This window comes from Heterodontus francisci, chromosome 27, assembly GCF_036365525.1.
Source record: "Heterodontus francisci isolate sHetFra1 chromosome 27, sHetFra1.hap1, whole genome shotgun sequence".
Taxonomy (NCBI): Eukaryota; Metazoa; Chordata; class Chondrichthyes; order Heterodontiformes; family Heterodontidae; genus Heterodontus; species Heterodontus francisci.
The window spans coordinates 15,699,734-15,723,135 of NC_090397.1; the positions used below are offsets into that span (position 1 = coordinate 15,699,734).

Below are 23,402 nucleotides of genomic sequence, written 5' to 3' on the forward strand. Positions count from 1 at the left end.
CTATCCTTTTAAACAGATTTGTAAAGCTAGAGGCAATGGACTTGTACTGAATATTAATAGACAGCCTATCCCCAGAAATGGAGACCGGGAAGTTGCGGAAGGGAAGTGACGGAGATGGACCATGTGAAGGTAAGAGAAGGGTGGAAATTGGCAGCAAAGTTCATGAAATTTTGCAGATCTAGGTGAGAGAGGAAACAGCACCAATAAAGTCATCAATGTAATAATATTCATTTTAAGCTCACCAACTCCCACAGCTACTTCAATTACAGTTCCTCACACCCTGACTCCTATAAGGACTCCATTCCATTCTCTCAGTTCTTCCACAGCAGTGCTTTTGATATGTCTTCCTTTTTCCTCAACTGAGGATTCTTCCCCACTGTGGTTGACAGGGCCCTCGACCGTGTTCGACCCATTTCCCGCACTACTTGTCTCACCCCTTCCCCTCCCTCCCAGAACTGCGATAGGGTTCCCCTTGTCCTCACTTTTCACCCCACTAGCCTCCACATCCAAAGGATCACCTTCTGCCATACATGCCACCTCCAGCATGATGCCCCCACTAAATGCCTCCCCTCCCCTCCCTGTCAGCATTCTGAAGGGACTATTCTCTCCCTGCTGTACTCCTTCATCACCCCCAACACCTCGTCCCTTCCCACGGCACCTTCCCATGCAATTGCAGAAGATGTAAAACCTGCCCTTTTACCTCTTCTCTCCTCACTATCCAAGGTCCTAAACGCTTCTTCCAGGTGAAGCAGAGATTTACTTCTACTTCTTTCAATTTAGTATACTGTATTCACTGCTCACAATGCAGTTTCCTGTAAGTTGGGGAGACCAAATGCAGATAGGGTGACCGCTTTGCGGAACACCTCCGTTCACTCCGCAAGCATGACCTTGAGCATCTAGTTACTTGGCATTTTCATTCACTACCTTGCTGTCATGCCCACAATTCTGTCCTTGGTCTGCTGCAGTGTTCCAGTGAAGCTCAACGCAAGCTGGAGGAGCAACACATTATCTTTCGATTAGGCACTTTACAGCCTTTTGGACTCAACAATGAGTTCAACAATTTCCGACCATGACCCCCATTTGGATTGCACTTTTTAAACCACGTGCCAGTCTTAAACTTGTTTTTCATGTTTTGCTTTCAGACAGAGCTGTTCGTTATTCTGCCATTAACACTCTCTCCGGACAAATGTTTCGTCTTTTACTACAATTGTTACCACTCTCTTTTCCTTCAATTCCATGACTTCTTTATCATCTAATCTCTCCTGCCCTCTATCTTCCCCTCCCCCTTTAAATGGCATAAAACCCATCACATTTCTACCCTCCTTCGGTTCTGAAGAAGTGTCATATCCGACTCAAATCATTAATTCTGTTTCTCTCTCCACAGATGCTGCCAGACCTGCTGAGTATTTCCAGCACTTTGTTATTTCAGATTTTCAGCATCCTCGGTATTTTACTTTTACTCTAACTTATACTTCCTGGTTCAGACTCTGTGTGACTCAGTAAGGATTCTTTAATCTGTTTGGTTAAGGAGGTACACAGTTTCTTGTTTTGTTCACACAGGCCCCAGATCCCCCTGTAGAGTCCACCACATGAACAGAATCTCTGATCACTGCAACTTCTAGGGCTAACGTCTGTAGCAAATCCAAGGGCAGGTGAAAGTGTAGTGAATGGTTAGTGCTGACTGCAAAATCCAGGCCATTGTTATCTCTTTTCAAACCAACTTGTTCTATATAGTTCCTGCTGAATTCATATGACCCGTAGATCTTGGAACAGATTGCTGAACAAAGATGAGGGGCCCACATCATACTCTCACTTCCTACCCTTGCTTGTCCCAAACCATAGTCTTTATTATACAAATCTATGATACTATGCCCGATGGCAATAAGAACCTGTTGCCTTTTCTATACAGCAGTAGGAACATGGGAATAGCACTAGGTCATTCAGCCCCGCAAGCCTGTTGCTCCATTCAAGGAGATTCTGGCTGATCTTTATCCTAACTCCATCCACCTGCCTTGGTTCCACATCACTTCATACTCTTGGCTAACAAAACCTATCAATCTCACATTGAAAATTATTATTTGAACTAGTAATTATCAGTTTTTGTGGGAGAAAGATGCTCATTTCTACAACCAATCTCGTGAACAAGTTTAACTTCTCTCCTGAATGGCCCATCTCTGATTTTATTATGTTGCAGAACCTACCTGTGAACAGGCTATTTTAGATTTGGTAATGTGTAATGAGGTAGGATTAATAAGAGATCTGGTAGTTAAGGATCCTCTAGGGGCAAGCGATCATAACATGGTAGAATTTCAAATTCAGTTTGAGGGTGAGCAACTCGGGTCTCAAACCAGTGTCTTCAACTTAAACAAGGGCAATTACAGAGGTATGAAGAAAGAGTTGTCTAAAGCAGGCTGGGAAAATAGACTAAAGGGAAAGTCAGTAAATGAGCAGTGGCAGACTTTTAAGCAGATATTTCATAACACTCAGCAAATGTTTATTCTGGTCAGAAGGAAGGACTCGATGAGAAGGATGAACTACCCGTGGATAACAAAGGAAGTTAAGGAGAGTATAAAATCAAAAACAAAGGTGTACAAAGCGGCGAAAGCTAGTGGTAGGCAAGAGGATTGGGAATTTTTTAGGAACCAGCAATAGATGACTAAAAAACTAACAGGGGGAGAAAATTGATTGAGTAAATTGGCAAGAATTATAAAAACAAACAGTAAGAGCTTCTATGGGTATATAAAAAGGAAGAGAGTAGCTAAAGTAAGTGTGGGGCCCTTAGAAGATGAGACTGGGGAATTAATAACAGGGAAATGGCAGATAATTTAAACCAATATATTGCATCAGTCTTCACGGTGGAGGACACTATAAACATCCCAACAGTAATAGATGAGCAAGGTGTAAATGGGAGGGAGAAACTTGTAACGTTCTCTATAATGAGAGAAAAGGTGCTTGACAGACTGATGGGACTAAAGGCAGACAAGTCACCAGGACCTGATGGCCTGCATTCAAGGGTTTTAAAAGAGGTGGCTACAGAGATAGTGGAGGCATTGGTCGTAATATACCAAAACTCACTGGATTCTGGGAGGGTCCCAGCTGATTGGAAAACTGCTAATGTGATGCCCCTATTCAAGAAAGGAGGGAGACAGAAAGCAGGAAACTATAGACCATATAGAACTATAGTTAGCTTAATACCTGTCATTGGGAAAATGCAAGAGTCAATTATTAAGGAAGAAATAGCAGGACATTTAGAAAAGCATAATGCAATCAAACAGAGTCAACATGGTTTTATGAAAGGGAAATCATGTTTGACAAATTTGTTAGAGTTCTTTGAGGATATAACAAGCAGAGTGGATAAAGGGGAACTGGGAAATGTAGTGTATTTGGATTTTCAGAAGGCTTACAAAAAAGGCTATTGCACAAAATAAGAGCTCAGGGTATTGGGGGTGATGTGTTGGCATGGACTGAGGATTGGCTCACACACAGAAGGCAGAGAGTCGGGCTTAATGGGTCTTTTTCAGGTTGGAAAGCCGTACCTAGTGGGGTGCCAGAAGGATTGGTCCTAGGGCTTCAACTATTTACTATCTAAATTAATGACTTGGAGGAAGGGACAGAGTGTAATGTATCCAGATTTGCTGATTATACAAAAATAGGTGAGAAGTTATGTTGTGATGAGGACACAACAAATCTGCAAAGGGATATAGATAGGTTAAGTGAGTGGGCAAAAACTTGGCAGATGGAGATCAATGTGGGAAAGTGTGAGGTCATCCACTTTGGTAGGAAGAATAAAAAGGCAGATTATTATTTAGATGGAGAAAGACTACAAAATACTGCAGTACAGAGGGATCTGGGTGTTCTTGTACGTGAAACACAAAAAGTTAGCATGCAGGTGCAGCAAGTAATTAAGAAGGCAAATGGAATTTTGTCCTTTATTGCCAGGGGGTAAGAGTTTAAAAATAGGGAAGTCTTGTTACAAATGTGCAGGATGTTGGTGAGGCGACACCTGGAGTACTGCGGACAGTTTGGTCCCCTTATTTAAGGAAGGATATACTAGCATTGGAGGCAGTTCGGAAAAGGTTTACTGGGCTGATTCCTGGGATGAAGGGGTTGTCTTATCAAGAATGGCTAAACAGGTTGGGCCTTTATTCATTGGAGATTAGAAGGATGACAGGTGATCTTATTGAAACATATAAGATTCTAAGGGAGCTTGACAGGGTAGATGTTGAGAATATGTTTCCACTGGTGGGGGAATCTCAAACTAGGGAACATAGTTACAGAATAGGCGTCGCCCATTTAAAACTGAGATGCAAAGGAATTTCTTCTCTCAGAGGGTGGTGAATCTCTGGTAATCTCTACCTCAGAGAGTTGTGGAGGCTAGGTCACTAAATGTATTGAAGGAGGAGGTAGATAGATTTTTGAAATCTCGAGGAGTCGAAGGTTATGCGGAGCAGTCCCGAAAGAGGAGTTGAGACCTGGGACAGATCTTATTGAATGGCGGGGCAGGATTGGGGGTCTGAATGGCCTACTCCTGCTCCTATTTCTTATTTTCTTATGTTCTTAAGGTTATTTCACCTTGTCTTAGAACCCTCACCAGCAGAAAAAGTTGATCTCTATCTACCTTATCAATTCCTTTGAAAATCCTAAAATCCTCAATCAAACCACCCCTTAACCCTCTCCTCATCATCCAACCCCTTGGAGCTCTGGTAATATTCTGGTGAATCTGCATTGTACTCTTTTCAAGGCCATTATACTCCTTTTAACTTGTGAGGCCCAGAACTGTACACAGTCCTCCTGATGTAATGTAACCAGGATTTTGCATGGCTGTGGCAAAATTTCATCCCATTTATATTCTAGCTCTCTAGTTATAAAGGCTAACATTCTTTTTGATTGTTCTTCATGCCGGACTACTACATTTCGGTGAGCAATGTACATGGATTCTTAAATCTCTTTGGATCTCCCCTGTTCTAACTTATCACAACTTAAATAATACTCAGATCAACCCTTTTTTGGTCCAAAATGGATGACCTCAAACTTACCTACATTAAAATCCATTTGCAACAGTTTTGCCCGCTCACTTAATCTACCAATTTCTCTTTGTAATTTTACACACTGTATGCACTATTTAATACACCACCCTTTTTTGTGTAATTGGCAAACTTGAATATATCACTCTCTATTGTGTTATCTAAGTCATGAGTAAATATAACAAATAGTGGAGGCTAGAGCACAGATCCTTGTTGGACACCATATGTCACTTCTTTCCAATTCGAGTATGTACCTATTATCCCTCCTCTCTGTCTTCTACTGGCTAACCAATATTTTAACCAGGCCAATAATTTTTCTTCAATTCCATGAGCTTCAATTTTAGTTAATAGTCTCTTATGTGGAACTTTATCGAGTGCCTTCTGGAAGTCCATGAAAACGACATCCATACACATTCCACTGCCTACTTCCTGAACAAATTCAATTGATTCATTATACATGACCATCCTTTACAAATTCATGTTAGCTCTCTCTCATCTGCTCCAATTTCTCTAAGTAATCAGTTACTCTGTCCTAAATTATAGATTCTAGTAACTCCGCCACAACTGATGTTAAAATAACAGGTCTATAATTTCCTGGTTTCTCTCTCTCTCACCTTTCTTAAATAATGGAGTTACCAGCAATTTTCTACCCTTACACCCCCACTGCTATGATAAAAGCCTGTTTTTCAGCCGAACAGCCATTTTAGGTCCACATTAATAATTAGTGCCAATTATCTTTTTTACCTTTTGTGTAAATGCTTTGGAAGCTGTTCAGAGAAGGTTTACTAGACTAATACCTGTAATGGGTGGGTTGTCTTATGAGGAAAGATTGGACAGGCTAGGCTTGTATCCGCGGAGTTTAGAAGAGTAAGAGGCGACTTGATTGAACCATGTAAGACCCTGAGGGGTCTTGACAGGGTGGATGTGGAAAGGATGTTTCCTCTTGTAGGAGAATCTAGAACTAGGGATCACTGTTTAAAAATAAGGGTCGCCCATTTAAGACAGAGATGAGGAGAAATTTTTTCTCTGAGGGTTGAGTCTTTGGAACTCTCTTCCTCAAAAGGCTGTGTAAGCAGAGTCTTTGAATAATTTTAAGACAGAGGTAGATAGATTCTTGATAAGTAAGGGGGTGAAAGGCTATTGGGGGTAGGTGGGAATGTGGAATAATCAGATCAGCCATGACCTTGTTGAATGGCAAAGCAGGCTCGAGGGGCCGAGTGGCCTACACCTGCTCCTAATTCATATTTTAGTCTGTATGTTTGTATGTTCTAATAATCGATATTTGCCTACTCTTAAGTAAAATGTATTTGGTTCATAAATAAATACATTTTGTATCAGCCTCACATTCTATAACGTTCTTAATTTTCCCAATCAGGCGGGGTGTATAACAAGTGGACATTCTTTTATCACCTGTTTTACACTATCTCCAAGAATGAAGTGCTTTTTGACCTTGACAGTGTCTCTGTTCCTCCTCTCCATTCACTTTCTCCAACTTAACCTCAGCTCATCATTCCATTTGATCCCAAGCTTAACTTCTCATCCTCTATCTTCTCCATCACAAAGACTGCTTCGTTCCACCTCTCTGACATTACCTTCCACTTCCCCAACCTCATTGATCTGTTCCTGAAACCCCCATACACAGCTCTGGACCTGATTGCTAAGGGCTCTCTCGTCAAACCACCTCCTACCCTCTGTAAAATTCAGATCATCAAAACCTCTGCTGCCTCTCCTGTAACAGGAATGCACTGACCCCAAGGTCATTGGCATCAATTGCTACCTTGAACGGGTTGGTGGAATTTGGAGCAGCCAACACTGGTTTATTAATCAAAATGGCTTTCAGCCTGTCAAAAGATGTTTGGCACACCCATGACCACACTACCTTGGTTTTCTTTTTTTGTTGCAAATCTGTTAGTGGAGCAGCTATAGTACGAAAATTTGGTACAAACTTGCAGTAGAAATCACACATCCCCAAAAACGTCATGATTTCTCATTTAGTCTTAGAAGTAGGGAACTGCACCAATGCTTGTACGCTTGCTGTTCTTGGCAGCACTTGTCCTTGCCCTACTATATAACCCCGTGGTAGGTTACCCTGGCTTTTGCAAATTCACTTTCGGCAAGGTTCACTACCAAATCAGTAGACTGTAATTTTCTAAACAGAGCTTCTAGTTGTTCCAAGTGGTCCTTCCAAGTGAAACTGTGTATCAGCACATCATCAAGGTAAACCACACAGTGAGGAACACTGGATATCACTTGGTTCATTGGTCTCTGAAAAGTTGCTGGGGCACTTTATGACCCGAATGGCATCACTCAGTATTGGAAAAGCCCGCCTGGTGTGACAAAGGCCGATATTTCTTTAGATGGGGTGTTAAAGGAACCTGCCTTTAACAAATCTATTTTTGTAAGAAACGTGGCACTGACCACTCTGTTGATACAGTCTTCCAAGCGAGGAATTGGATAGGAGTCTGCCTTTGATGCTGCATTAACCTTTCTGTAGTCTATGCAGAATCTAGTTGAACCATCAGGTTTAGGCTTTAACACCACTGGGGAACTCCAGCTTCTTTGACTGGGTTCAATTTTAGGGAAGCACAGTGGCGCAGTGGTTAGCACCACAGCCTCACAGCTCCAGCGACCCGGGTTCAATTCTGGGTACTGCCTGTGCGGGGTTTACAAGTTCTCCCTGTGACTGCGTGGGTTTTCGCCGGGTGCTCCGGTTTCCTCCCACAGCCAAACACTTGCAGGTTGATAGGTAAATTGGCCATTATAAATTGCCCCTGGTATAAGCAGGTGGTGTGGGGATGTGGTAGGAATATGTGATTAATGTAGGATTAGTATAAATGGGTGGTTGATGGTTGGCACAGACTCGATGGGCTGAAGGGCCTGTTTCAGTGCTGTATTTCTAAATAAATAAAATTTAAAAAAAATAAGTGGTTTTCCAACATGTAGTGGATTTCTGCCTTTACCTGGCCCTGTTTATCTGGACTTAAGCAATAAGGGTGCTGTTTTATGGGAAAGGATTCCCCTACATCCACATCATGTGTGACTAAGGTTGTTGATCCTGGCTTGTCCCTACAGACTCTTTTAAATGCCGTGAGTAGCCTTGTTAGGTCTTCTCTTTGTTCTGCATCGAAATATGAAAGCATAGGGCTGCATTTTACATGTCGGCGGCAGACATAAACAATGGCGGTCTGCCTGTGCAGACCGTACGTCGCGGAGCCGCCGTGATATTAAATGCGCTGGCTCATTTAAATGGCTGGGGCGGACCACCCCCTTAATTTAAATTTTTAAAGACAGAGCTTGCAAAAAATTTTTAAAACATTTATTTTGCCCCTCTCCCACCGCCTCCAATAACCATTCAATGCATTACCTGCCCTCTTTCCCCCCCAAATCACCTCTCCTGTCCACCCGACCTTCCCCCCGCCCCAAAGTTCATACACTATAAACTTTACCCCTTCCCACCATCTCATAAACTATAAACTTTACCCCTTCCCACCATCTCTCCACCAATGAAATTACTTTGAAGCCGCTTCCCCCTCTCTTCCTCCCCCCCCCCCCCCACCACACTGAAAAACTTACCTGATCGCCCCTCTCTACCAGTGTTCTGCCTTGGATCACGAGACGGGGCTGTAAAGTTCTGTCCACAGTGTCCAATCTCCCTAACAATTCAGTGTTAGCTAACCAGCTAGTAGGAGGTTCAATTTGAGAATTGTCTAAGTCTCCTTCTGCCTTATCCTCTCCCTTTCATCCTTCCCTGCCCTCACTACCTGACATACCTGTGCTTGCTTATCCTCCTCTCGTTTCAACATATTGTTTCAACATATTGATATGACACAGCTGATTTTTTTTTCTGGATATCTGGGGTGTCAATCAAATAATTTACCACTCTTTTGACCACCATATATGGACCACTGAACCATGCTTTCAACGGTTCACCCTGCAAAGGCAGTAATATTAACACCTCATCCCCTCGTTGAAATGATCAAGTCTTAGCATGCTTGTCTACCCATTTCTTCAAGGTTGTTTGAGAAGCTTTAAGGTGTTCCTGAGCCACTTTGCAGGCTCTTGTGAACTGCTCCCAGAACACGGATACATAATCTAGCACAGAAGATTCATTCCTCTGTTCTAATAACCTTTCGTTAATTAGTTTTAGAAGACCTCTTATCTGATGTACAAACTAATTCAAAAGGACTAAAAGCAGCAGACTCATTAGGTGAATCCCTAGTGGCAAACAAATGAAATTCTATCCCTTTATTCCAGTCATGGGGATATTCATGACAGTATGCCCTGATCATTGATTTAAAGGTCTGCCACTCTAGAATTGGCCTTTATAGCCACTCCAGGCGCTGCTTCAAAATCCACTGATCACCTCCATGCGCTTACCCATTGTCTCTCGAGACAAGGAGGCCAAAGAAGAAGAAGCTGCCCTGATCATTGTTTTAAAGGTCTGATGGTACCTTTCGAAAGCCCTTTGTGTCTGTGGGTGGTATGCTGAAGACTTTAACTGTGTTATACCCAAATTACCCATAACATCCTGAAAAATGTTAGATATAAAATTGGAACCTCTATCCAATTGAATCTCAATCGGTAATCTATATCTAGTGAAGAACTGGGTTGACTTTGCTACCAGTACCTTAACAGAAATTGTTCTCAACCGAATTGCCTCGAGGAACTGAGTAGCCATATCCATAATAGTGAGTATATATTCGTGTCCTGCTTTTGTTTTCGGTAAAGGTCCTACACAGTCTCCCTTTTTTTCCTTTTGGGCCTCCTTATCTCGAGAGACAATGGATACGCGCCTGGAGGTGGTCAGTGGTTTGTGAAGCAGCGCCTGGAGTGGCTATAAAGGCCAATTCTGGAGTGACAGGCTCTTCCACAGGTGCTGCAGAGAAATTTGTTTGTCGGGGCTGTTGCACAGTTGGCTCTCCCCTTGCGCCTCTGTCTTTTTTCCTGCCAACTACTAAGTCTCTTCGACTCGCCACAATTTAGCCCTGTCTTTATGGCTGCCCGCCAGCTCTGGCGAATGCTGGCAACTGACTCCCATGACTTGTGATCAATGTCACACGATTTCATGTCGCGTTTGCAGACGTCTTTATAGCGGAGACATGGACGGCCGGTGGGTCTGATACCAGTGGCGAGCTCGCTGTCCAATGTGTCTTTGGGGATCCTGCCATCTTCCATGCGGCTCACATGGCCAAGCCATCTCAAGCGCCGCTGACTCAGTAGTGTGTATAAACTGGGGGTGTTGGCCGCTTCAAGGACTTCTGTGTTGGAGATATAGTCCTGCCACCTGATGCCAAGTATTCTCCGAAGGCAGCGAAGATGGAATGAATTGAGACGTCGCTCTTGGTCTACCAACATCTTACTAAATGGTTCCTCAAAAACTGGTATGGAAATTAGATGTGCCGGTTTTAGGTCTTCCCACAATCTGGCACATATGGCATGTTTTACAAAACTGCACAATGTCCTTAGAAAAACCTGGCCAGTAAAAATGTTGACCTATATGTGATTGGGTCTTGGGATCCCCACATGTTCCGCTATCGGAATTTCATGAGCTATCCTTAATATTTCCTGGCGATACTTGGGCAGTACCACTATCTGGTGAACAACTGTCGATTCTTCGTCTGCAGGTCTGTAAGGAGGTCTCCACTTCCTCATCAGAATCCTATTTTTAATATATAAGCCTTCTGGAACTCCCTTTGCCTCAGCTTCAGTTAGAGCAGGTTGTGCCACTTTATTTAACTCTGGATTGGCTTGCTGAGCCTTGATCAGAGAAGACTTACTGAACATTTCCTTCAGATTATCTAAATCCCGAAAGAAAGTTTCAGATATTCGGCTATCTGTCTGTGGTGCCAATTATACCTCTGACAATGGAACTTGTTTAGCCATTGCTTGGGTCATTACACATGAAGAAAAATTTCTGGAACCTTTTCCTGTAACTGTTCTGTTTCTTTGACTTCACTTGGTCTTTCTGTGGCTACTGGAGAAGCTACTACCTTTGCTCCAGCCAAATCATTCCCCAGAAGTAGGTCAACTCCATTTACAGGCAAACTGTGGACAACCCCTACAGTTACCATTCCAGACATTAGGTTACACTCTAGGTACACCCGATACAAAGATATGGATATATACTTCCTGCCAATACCATTCACTAAAACCTTGGCATTCAGTGCGCTCTCTGGTGGAAAAGTTTTGCTTTATCCCAGCAAAAGAGTTTGGATGGCTCCTGTATCCCTAAGTATAACTATAGGTTTACCTGCCTCACTTGAGGGATAAGGCGTTGCTTTTCTTTTTGACAAGAATTCCCTATCACTCTCAAGTATCTTGTTCATGTCCCCTGCACTCACAGTGGTTTTTGTACTTGGCCTTACAGCTGCAGTCAGAGCTACAGCCTGATCTGTCGTACTCTTGGTCAGGGCCCCTTTCTCTACATTAACTTTGTGTACCCCAGTAGGTCCCATGGGTTTACCCTACAACTTCCAACACCCCAACACGCTGTCCAAAACAAAACCAAAAACAATATCTCAAGAGTCAAGCCTCCTGAACCCTATAAAATCATGACCTGTCACTTCTCTGTAACCATCTCTCCCAAGTCAAAAAGCTTTTGCTGAGTATTTATCTGAAGACAGATGACTTCCAGTGAATGTTGTTTTCAAACCAGACCTCTGTGTGCTTTCAATGACCCCAGTGAAAAAAAACACAATCCAGTATTTATAAAATCTTCAGCCTGCCAAACAAATCCATTTCCACAATTTAAATGAGTCCGCAAAAAAAATAATTAACAAAAAATATTGAAGCACCATCATAATGCAATCCACCGTTAAACTTCAGAGTGCATCAGTGAACCCACCATGGTACCACCCCTAGACTATTACACAGGTCTCTTGTGACCCAAAAACTCATTAACAGGTACAACAAACTGACTACATACACCAAAACATTGCACAAAAACCGCACCTCAAGGCCCAATCTATAATTATAATACTCAGTTTTTGTGGGCTGGATTTTATCCAGGCGCTGCGCTTTAAACTCAGCAGGATGCCTGCATTTAGCGTCTGCCGAGGAGCTCCCGCGATATTTTGCATGGGGGCTCATTTCAATATTGAGGGAGGAGTGCCCGCCCCCGATGTCGTGTAGGGGCGGCCTCCGCATCCCTGGCAGCGCCATTTTTAAAAGGCGTTAAGCCCTTACAATTCATTCCAATGTTTAAAAGCAAAACATAAGTTTTCGAACATCTGGCCTCTAACCCCTTCCCACCACTCACATAACCAATTAAATTTGTTTTCCCCACTTCCCCACTCCTCCCACCCTGAGATTTTTATTTTTCCCCCTCCTCCCCACCAGGTTCTCCACTCGGAACTCCATGCGTGAAGGCCAAATGGAGGCTGTAAAATCGGCGTGGGACGGCAGGTAAGTTACTTTGCATATATATATTGTCCATCTGCATATGGAGATGAAGGGCCAGTTGCCAGGCGACGGTGGGGGGCGTGGGTGTGCAATGAGGTCCCCCTGTCACCAGTAATATGTGGCAGGCCCTTCTCGATGTCGTGGGTGGAGGCGGCCCTCTCCCCGCAGCATTTTACCAGCCCCTGCACCACGGTCCACGGCGTTGAGGGGCCGGTAAAATTCAGCCCTGTGTGCCTGGACAGTTTGGATCAGTTTAAGGGGTGCGTCTATTAGTGGTTTTATTTGCTGGTAGCGTCTGGCGCATGTGGAGGCACATGGATGTGTGGAGGACTGGAGCGCATGATGCACCTGCAGCTGGCAACCGGGTTGGTGACAGGGTGGGGGAGTGTTGGAGGAGAACATAAACAGTGGAAGGTAAGGGGAGCCCAACAACAAAGTTACACTGGCTAGAGAGATTGTTTCCATGAGGGATAGGATGGGATTGGATTGATGGCAGGGATGGGGATGACAGGGAAGGGGTGGATGAGATGATGGAATTGGTTAAGTGTGGTAAAACTGCGGGGACAATTATTTGATACACCCTATTCTTTGTGCTAAAAATGGTTCAGTAGACTTGAATGAAAAAGTTTTAGAAAAGCTGTCTGGGTGAATTAAAAGAATACATCAGTGTTGATTCTGTCGATGAAGATGATGATAGCAGTCTATACCCTCCAGAGTTTCTACATAGTCTAACTCTAATGGGTATGCCACTGTACAAACATAGACTCAAGGAAGGAGCAGTTATAATGTTGCTACTGTTATGAAAGTGCTTCTATTTTTAAATAATTTTTTGAGGACTAATTTTTGAAAATTATGGAGATGGATTCATTTGGGACAGAAGAGATTCCATAGATGCTGGATTTTATTTTTGTTAAAAAAAACACTGGGATGACTTTGTTTAAAAACAACCCTTACTTAATGTCACATGCCTTAAGCTAAATAAACAGCAAGAGCCTTGATGACTAGGGGAGTTGTTTACAGAGAAATGACATGTCAAGATTTATGGTGGTCATGAGTTGGTTTTGTCTTGGATTGTTTAAGTCAGTTGGGGTTAGCCTGCTCAGAGAGAAGACACCAGCTCATCCTTTTTCCACCTCTTTGAGAAACTCTGAGAATCCAGTGTGTGTGGACTGGAGAAATTCATTCCCTATTTCTCTTGACAAGCCTGCCAGACTAATCCTCGACGCGCCTGATGAGAACTGCTCCAAAAAAGATCCCAGTGACAGCTGTCTATGAGTATCCGGATGCCAAGCTAAAAAAGGCCAGCGGAGAACCTCGCATATCTTATAATCAAAGCAAAATACTGCGGATGCTGGAAATCTGAAATAAAAACAAGAAATGCTGGGAATACTCAGCAGGTCTGACAGCATCTGTGGAGAGAGAAGCAGAGTTAACATTTCTGGTCAGTGACCCTTCTTCAGAACTAGCAGATATTAGAAATGTGAAAGGCTTTAAGCAAGTTATGTGGGGGTAGGGCAAGAGATAACAAAAGAGAAGGTGTAGACAGGACAAGTTCACAGAATAACTGACCAGTAGGTCATAGAGCAAAGGCAAACAATATGTTAATGGTGTGTTGAAAGACAAAGTATTAGTACAGATAGGGGGTTAATGGACTGAAAACTGAACAGCCACAAGCACAAACATGAAAAAAACAGTGGGTAGGAAAACTGAGCAAACTAAGATAAAATAAAATAAACACAAAAAAAGAAAAAAAGAACTAAAAATAAAAGTAAAATGTCAGAGCCTGTCATGCTCTGAAATTATTGAACTTAATGTTCAGACCAGCAGGCTGTAGTGTGCCTAATCGGTAAATGAGATGCTGTTCCTCGAGCTTCAACCGATCTGTGTGTGTTTGGGCTGAATTTTACCTGCTTGCCGCCATTCTTGGCAGCGACCTTGAAGAAAGGCACGCATCACGAGCAACTTCGCCGCTGCTGAGCCCCTGCAATATTACGAGCGGGGGCTCATTTAAATGGAGGATGTGGAACGGCTCCATCCCCAGCAACAGCATCCGGCCCCAGCGTGCAGATGCCGGCGCCATTTTAAAAGAGCTTCAAGGCCTGAAAGCTGATGTAAAATTTTAAAGGGACCAGCACTTTAAGTTGCAATGAAAACATTAAGTTGAACATGAATGCACTACTTCCACTCCCGCCAATGGTCAAACAATAAATTTATTTCCCTCTCCCTCCGACAAACCATTTTTGACAGTCCTGACCTTTCAACCCCAAATTTTGCACTCTTTCCCCTTCAACCCCTTCCCACCATCCCCACCGCCAATCAAAAATTTTTCCCTGCTCCCCCATTCCTCCCGCCCTGAAAATTTTATTCCTCCCCCCACACCACCAGATTCTTGCCTTGGAACTGCATTCGGCAACCGTAAAATCAACGTGGGATGGACGCCGCCGGCAGGTGAGTTAATTTACATCTTATTGTAAATTTAAATATTTAGATGAAGGCCCCACCACCAGCAACCCATGGGCCTAAGAATATAAATACAAATTTTTTTCAAGAGTCTGGCCTGTTTATGGCAACTTGTTTTTAGTCATAGAATATGAAAGTCTCATTTTACAGGCCCTCCCCCCACCCCCCCTACCCCCCGCCGTGATCCATGGCGTCGAGAGGCTGCTAAAATTCAGCCCTGTGTATATGTATATGTATGTGTGTATGTTGGGCTAATTGAGAAGGGAACTTCCATATTTCAATCTGTGTGTTCGTGCTTTGCATCTTTACTGAATAAGTCTTGTTTTATAATAAATTGATAATTTTGTTGTTTGTTAAAGAAACCTGCTTGGTGGATTTTATTCTGGAAAAAAAATAGAGTACATAATTGGCCATATTGGTAAATGGGTAAAACATTTAAATATATGTTGTGACCCATGGAGAAGTGGAACTACAGAAAGACAGTGCACTCACTCCTCCAGCCTCGATTGTAACACTATGAAACCTGAATCCCAAACAAAAACTTTTTCATGGAATAAGATTGTAATTAGGAAGCTGTTTTCTTCGATGATGCATACTGAAATTATAACAGGAAGATTTCAAGGAAATAGAGTGTTTATTCTTTGAATAATATTGAGTCCATCAGAGGCAAACCTGCCGTTTCAACTCAAGTGAAAACAGTTCTGAATGAGACTTTCATATTCTATGACTATAAACAGGTCATCATAAATAGGCCAGACTCTTGAAAAAATTAGTACTTATATTCCTAAGCCTATTTTTACAAATGGACAACTTTATCTAGCTTCATCCAGAGCGAGAAGCTTTGATTAGGGTCCTAAAAGAAGTGGCTAGTGAGATATTTGATGCAAAAACAGAAATTGGTGGAAAGACTTAGCAGGTCGGGGCGCATCTGTGGAGAGATAAGCAGAGTTAACGTTTCAGGTCTGTGACCTTTCATCAGAACTGGCAAAGGTTAGAAAAGAATTAGGTTTTAAGCAAGTGAAGAGGGGGTGGTGGTTGATGGGGAAGAGAACAAAGGGGAAGGTGTGTGATAGGGCAGAGGACAGGAGAGATTAAATAACAAAGCTGTCACGGGACAAAGGCAAAGAGTGTGTTAATGATTGTGGTGAAAGACAAAGCATTAGTCCAGAGAGAGTGTTAATGGCAGAATAATGAGCAGTTCTGTCTACACAAAAAACAGGCACATGGTTAAAAAATAAAATAAAATAAAAAAATACAGAAAAAGGCCAGTCATGCTCTGAAATTATTGAACTCATTGTTCAGTCTGCAAGGCTGTAGAGTGCCTAATTGAAAGATCAGGTGCTGCTCCTAGAGCTTGCGTTGATGTTCACTGGAACACTGGAGCAGGCCAAGCACAGAAATGTGGGTGGGGGTGGGGGCGGGGGCTGTTGAAATGGCAAGCGACCAGCAGCTCGGAGTCATGCTTTTGGACTGAGCGGAGGTGTTCAGAGCGTGACTGGCATTTTTTTAAATTTACATTTTTTTAATTTTAATTTTTAACCATGTGTTTTTCATGTAGACAGAACTGCTCATTATTCTACTATCAGCACTCTTTTTGGACTAATGCTTTGTCTTTCATCACAAGCATTAACACACTCTTTGCCTTTGTCCCAGGACAGCTTTGTTATTTAATCTCTCCTGCCCTCTGCCCTATCACTCACCTTCCCTTTTGTTCTCTTTCCCCACCAACCACCACTCCCCCCCTGCACTTGCTTAAAACCTAATTCTTTTCTAACCTTTGACAATTCTGATGAATGGTCACAGACCTGAAATATTAACTCTGCATCTCTTTTCACAGATGCTGCCTGACCTGCTGAGTATTTCCAGCAGTTTCTGTTTTTATTTCAGATTTCCAGCATCTGTAGTATTTTGCTTCTATTGAGATAGTTGATGCGCTGGTTTTAATTTTCCAAAATTCCCTAGATTCGGGGAAGGTTCCATTAGATTGGAAAATAGCGAATATAACTCCTTTGTTCAAAAAGGGCGGGAGACAGAAAGCAGGAAACTATAGGCCAGTTAACTTAACATCTGTCATAGCGAAAATGTTAGCTATTATTAAAGAAGTTATAGCAGGGCACCTAGAAAAATTCAATGTAATCAGGCAGACAACATGGTTTTGTGAAAGGGAAATCATGTTTAATCAATTTATTGGAGTTCTTTGAAGAATTAACATGTGCTGTGGATAAAGGGGAACTGGTGGATGTACTGTACTTAGATTTCCAGAAGGCATTCGATAAGGTGCCACATCAGAGGTTACTGCGGAAAATAAAAACTCATGGTATAGGGGGTAACATATTGGCATGGATAGTAGATTGGGTAGCTAACAGGAAACAGACAGTAGGCATAAATGGGTCATTTTCTGGTTGGCAAGATGTAATGAGTGTTGTGCCACAGGGATCAGTGCTGGAGCCTCAACTTTTTACAATGTATATAAATGACTTAGATGAAGGGACCAAAGGTATGGTTGCTAAATTCCCTGTTGACACAAAGATAGATAGGAAAGTAAGTTGTGAAGAGGACATATTGAGGCTACAAAGGGATGTAATAAGTTAAGTGAGTGGGCAAAGATTTGGCAAATGGCATATGATGTGGGAAGATGTGAAATTGTTCATTTTGGCAGGAAGAATAAAAAGAAGCATATTATCTAAATGGTGAGAGATTGCAGAGCTCTGAGATGCAGAGGGATCAGGGTGTCCTAATGCATGAATTGCAAAAGGTTAGGATGCAGGTTCAGCAAGTAATTAGGAAAGCTAATAAAATGTTAACATTTATTGCGAGGGGAGTTGAATACTAAAGTCAGGAGGTTATGCTTCAGTTATACAGGGCATTGATGAGACCACATCTGGTGTACAGTGTACAATATGGGTCTCCTTATTTAAGGAAGGATGTAAATGCATTGGAAGCAGTTCAGAAAAGGTTTACTAGACTAATACCTGGAATGGGCAGGTTGACTTATGAGGAAAGGTTGGACAGGCTAGGCTTGTATCTGCTGGAGTTTAGAAGAGTGAGAGGCGACTTGATTGAAACATATAAGATCATGAAGGGTCTTGACAGGGTGGATGTGGAAAGGATAATTCCTCTTGTGGGTGAATCTGGAATTAGGGGTCACTATTTAAAAATAAGGGGTCGCCCATTTAAGACAGAGATGAGGAAAGATCTGTTTCTCTCAGACAGACATGAGTCTTTGGAATTCTCTTCCTCAAAAGGTGGTGGAAGTAGAGTCTTTGAATATTTTTAAGGCAGAGGTAGATAGATTTTTGATAAGCAAGGGGATGAAAGGTTATCCAGGGTAGGCGGGAATGTGGAGTTGAGCTTACAATCAGATCAGCCATGATCTTGTTGAATGGCGGAGCAGGCTCGAGGGGCTGAGTGGCCTCCTCCTAATTTGCAAGTTTGTATGTTCATACATATGTTCGTATGATTCTGTTAAAGTCTTTGTTGAAAGAATTACTAGAAATCCTGTATTTAAAGAAGTATTGTTGCAAATAAAGATACTAATTTGACCGCAAATGTTTTGCAGGTCTCTGCTTATGTAAGCAGTTTTTATTAGATTCAGACTTTGTTATACAGAGACTAGAGGGAGTCTTGTAATCAGTATATATGTTTATTGCAGTTATAAAAGGAGTTTCAATGAAAGAAATAAGGTTAAAATACAATAGCATAGTCAGCTAAAGACAGATACAACCTTTTAATATCTACAAGGTTTCGAGGCATTTGATCTCGAATGGCCTTGTGGTAACACGTGAGCACTTCAGTCTCACTTGTAGAATGTTCCAATTTACTATTTTAATGCCTGTCTTACATAAATTATATCACTCGATATATCATGGTCACTTGAGCCAGCTTTTTGTTCCTGTATGTCAATAGGTTTCAATGTTTCCCCAAATCAAGCAGCTGCTGAAGAACTCCACATTCCAAAATATGAAAGAGTTTGATAGAGTAGACACAGAGTGCTTCACTTTTGGGAAAGAGCAGAGCTGGACACCATCAATATAAAGTTGTCACCAATAAATCAAATAGGGAATTCGTAAGAAATCTCTTTACCTATTGAGTGATGAGAATGTGGAATTCGGTACCACAGGGTGTTGTTGAGGTGAATAGTATAGATGCATTTAAGGGAAGCTAGATAAACATATAAGCGAGATGAGAATATAGAGTTCTGCTGATATAGTTAGATGAGGAAGGATGGAAGGAGGCTTGAGTGGAGCATAAACACTGGCATGGACTGGTTGGACCAAATTGTCTGATTCTGTGCTGGATATCCTATGTAATTCTATGCAAAATATAATGTAACATCGTCAACCAATGGCTCCTATGCTATGAACCCATATAATCACAGTAGATGAAATGTCATCTGATGTAGGTGTAAAAGGACAGTTATGCACTGCTGACAATAACAGCCTTGAATCTAAATTTTTACTGAAAAATATGTAAAAATAGTACTTTTCTCGCATATTCCTAATATTGAGCATCAGGAATTTCCTAATCACTCACCTGTCTACTCCAATCTCAATAGCACAATACATACATTTGCCTATTCAGCTTTTCATATCTTAAAATAGATAAGTCCCCTGGGCCAGATGGGATTTATCCTAGGATTCTCTGGGAAGCTAGGGAGGAGATTGCAGAGCCTTTGTCCTTGATCTTTATGTCATCATTGTCGACAGGAATAGTGCCGGAAGACTGGAGGATAGCAAATGTTGTCCCCTTGTTCAAGAAGGGGAGTAGAGACAGCCCTGGTAATTATAGACCTGTGAGCCTTACTTCGGTTGTGGGTAAAATGTTGGAAAAGGTTATAAGAGATAGGATTTATAATCATCTTGAAAAGAATAAGTTCATTAGAGATAGTCAGCACGGTTTTGTGACGGGTAGGTTGTGCCTCACAAACCTTATTGAGTTTTTCGAGAAGGTGACCAAACAGGTGGATGAGGGTAAAGCAGTGGATGTGGTGTATATGGATTTCAGTAAGGCGTTTGATAAGGTTCCCCACGGTAGGCTATTGCAGAAAATATGGAAGTATGGGGTTGAAGGTGATTTAGAGCTTTGGATCAGAAATTGGCTAGCTGAAAGAAGACAGAGGGTGGTGGTTGATGGCAAATGTTCATCCTGGAGTTTAGTTACTAGTGGTGTACCGCAAGGATCTGTTTTGGGGCCACTGCTGTTTGTCATTTTTATAAATGACCTGGAAGAGGGTGTAGAAGGGTGGGTTAGTAAATTTGCAGATGACACTAAGGTCGGTGGAGTTGTGGATAGTGCTGAAGGATGTTGTAGGGTACAGAGGGACATAGATAGGCTGCAGAGCTGGGCTGAGAGATGGCAAATGGAGTTTAATGCGGAAAAGTGTGAGGTGATTCACTTTGGAAGGAGTAACAGGAATGCAGAGTACTGGGCTAATGGGAAGATTCTTGGTAGTGTAGATGAACAGACAGCCATGAACTGCCAGCCAAGAGCGACGTCTCAATTCATTCCATCTTCGCTGCCTTCGGAGAATACTTGGCATCAGGTGGCAGGACTATATCTCCAACACAGAAGTCCTTGAAGCGGCCAACACCCCCAGCTTATACACACTACTGAGTCAGCGGCGCTTGAGATGGCTTGGCCATGTGAGCCGCATGGAAGATGGCAGGATCCCCAAAGACACATTGTACAGCGAGCTCGCCACTGGTATCAGACCCACCGGCCGTCCATGTCTCCGTTATAAAGACGTCTGCAAACGCGACATGAAATCGTGTGACATTGATCACAAGTCGTGGGAGTCAGTTGCCAGCATTCGCCAGAGCTGGCGGGCAGCCATAAAGACAGGGCTAAATTGTGGCGAGTCGAAGAGACTTAGTAGTTGGCAGGAAAAAAGACAGAGGCGCAAGGGGAGAGCCAACTGTGCAACAGCCCCAACAAACAAATTTCTCTGCAGCACCTGTGGAAGAGCCTGTCACTCCAGAATTGGCCTTTATAGCCACTCCAGGCGCTGCTTCACAAACCACTGACCACCTCCAGGCGCGTATCCATTGTCTCTCGAGATAAGGAGGCCCAAAAGAAAAGAAAGAAGAAAGAAAGAAAAGAAAAGATGAACAGAGAGATCTTGGTGTCCAGGTGCATAAATCCCTGAAGGTTGCTAACCAGGTTAATAGGGCTGTTAAGAAGGCATATGGTGTGTTAGCTTTTAATAGTAGGGGGATCGAGTTTCGGAGCCACGAGGTCATGCTGCAGCTGTACAAAACTCTGGTGAGACCGCACCTGGAGTATTGCGTGCAGTTCTGGTCACCGCATTATAGGAAGGATGTGGAAGCTATGGAAAGGGTGCAGAGGAGATTTACTAGGATGTTGCCTGGTATGGAGGGAAGGTCTTACGAGGAAAGGCTGAGGGACTTGAGGTTGTTTTCGTTGGAGAGAAGGAGGAGGAGAGGTGACTTAATAGAGACATATAAGATAATCAGAGGGTTAGATAGGGTGGATAGTGAGCGTCTTTTTCCTCGGATGGTGATGGCAAACACGAGGGGACATAGCTTCAAGTTGAGGGGTGATAGATATAGGACAGATGTGAGAGGTAGTTTCTTTACTCAGAGAGTAGTAAGGGCGTGGAACGCCCTGCCTGCAGCAGTAGTAGATTCGCCAACTTTAAGGGCATTTAAGTGGTCATTGGATAGACATATGGATGAAAATGGAATAGTGTAGGTCAGATGGTTTCACAGGTCGGCGCAACATCGAGGGCCGAAGGGCCTGTACTGCGCTGTACTGTTCTAAAAAAAAAAGGATAATGCACAAAGCAATAGACAGTAATTACAATGAGAACAGACTGGATGAGAATTAAAACCTGATTGAGTTCTAGCTCAGTGATGTTGACCTACTGTTTATGCTCTCCTAAATCCTTTTCTAGAGCTGCATTTGGTTGTTGTAGTTCAATTTGGTGGTGTTCTGATGTGTCCATCCAGTCATGTATAGGTTTAAGACTCAGTGACAGTGATGGAATCAGATGTCCAAACTGTACAACTACTTTCTCGGCTTCCTCCCTGAAACCAATTTCCATTTGAATTATAAATGTTCACCTGGGGTCAGGAATAATGTTGCAATTTTCATGGGTAACTCAGCAGCAAAGCAAAATATTGGAGTTAATACTGGGCATCCATGTTCCCCTGATGGTTAGTCAAGTCCGATGTTGACACACGGTAACAGCCCCTTCCCATGTACTTGTGGTTTCTTGCCCTGATTTCCATTTTTGAATACTAACAATACAATTAGGGGACTGCTCATCCAGGGTGAAACTACAAAGTGGGACACTGTCCTGGGTGACATCACAATAGCACATCGTCGTGCCCTTGATCAGAGTACCACATGATAAATCTGGTACCACCCTGGTTCACCACTCTGCCAATAACTTTAGTTAGTTAACCAATTCTTTATATACGTAGCCTTCAAGATCATCTATTGAATCCACCTTGAAGAACTTGAGAGGTCTCTGGTAAGAGGAAGTTGAGGAGTTGCAATAATCACAGCAAAACAGGACTGTTTTTACTGGGTATACAGTTTGCAGGCAGCTAACATAACAATGGCTTCCTCCATTATCACAAGCTCATTCATCCAGCTGTTCATTAGTGTCATGCAGACCCCCACCTGCCAAGAATGAGGCATATTAATTTCATCATATGAACATTGATTTTAAACTGTTGCTGGAGTGAAGAAATGATCTGTTTGAAGATCACCAGACTCTTGTCTGGAAGAACATTTGTATGTTAAGACAGTGCTTGGAGAGCCAAAAGAATTGCTCACTGATTCAATTAACAGAGATTGGAGCTGGGCAATGGTGATCCACATCTTGTCGGGGTAAGAGACGACCCTACTACGGCCTCCTCCCCGACCCCCCTGCTGCCCCCCACCCCCTGCCCAGCCACTGAGAGCTTTGAAATCCACAAACGCAGGAGTGGTTAAGCCAGTTAGTCACATGACTAACCTGCTGGCCAACTTGGAGCTTTGAATTGTGCCGCACAGAAAGAAACAGACAGCAGTTTGCAAGTGAAGCTGGAACAAGGAATCCTCTCTCCTGGCTGTGTGTCTCTCACTTTCTCCCAAGCCACCGGACCCATGGAAGACACGTAAACCTCAAGAGAGAAAAGTCTTTGAAGCGTGAACTGGGCCCCAGAAAAAAGCAGGACTTACCGGCAACCGAAGACTCCACATTGAACTCAAAGGACTGTAATTATAATCCCGATATTGCCTCAAACTTTTCCCCTTTATTCTTTTCTACTTTTTCTGTCTCTATCTGCGTGTGTGTTCATCGTTTATGCATACTAGCATGGTCATGTCACATATTCATAATCATTAACAGGATTAGAGTTTAAGATTAATAAACTTGAACATTTCTTGTTTAAATCTAAGGAAACTTGTCTGATTTCTTTGCCTGACAATTGGAGCAGTGAACAAGGATTCACTGAGGGGGAGCTAAAAACATGGTGTTTCTAAAATTAAACCCTGTTGCGGTTAAAC

At 42.7% G+C, this 23,402-nt stretch overlaps 1 protein-coding gene across 1 annotated transcript in view; it reads right to left on the minus strand.

The window, feature by feature from the left end:
• Positions 1-546, minus strand: part of LOC137384916 (N-acylneuraminate cytidylyltransferase-like) — a 51,057-nt gene extending 50,511 nt beyond the window's left edge. The window contains exon 1 of the mRNA XM_068059624.1: positions 490-546. Coding sequence (XP_067915725.1) covers positions 490-546 — 57 coding nt within the window. The remainder of the gene's footprint in view (positions 1-489) is intronic.
• Between the last annotated feature and the right edge of the window lie 22,856 nt (positions 547-23,402).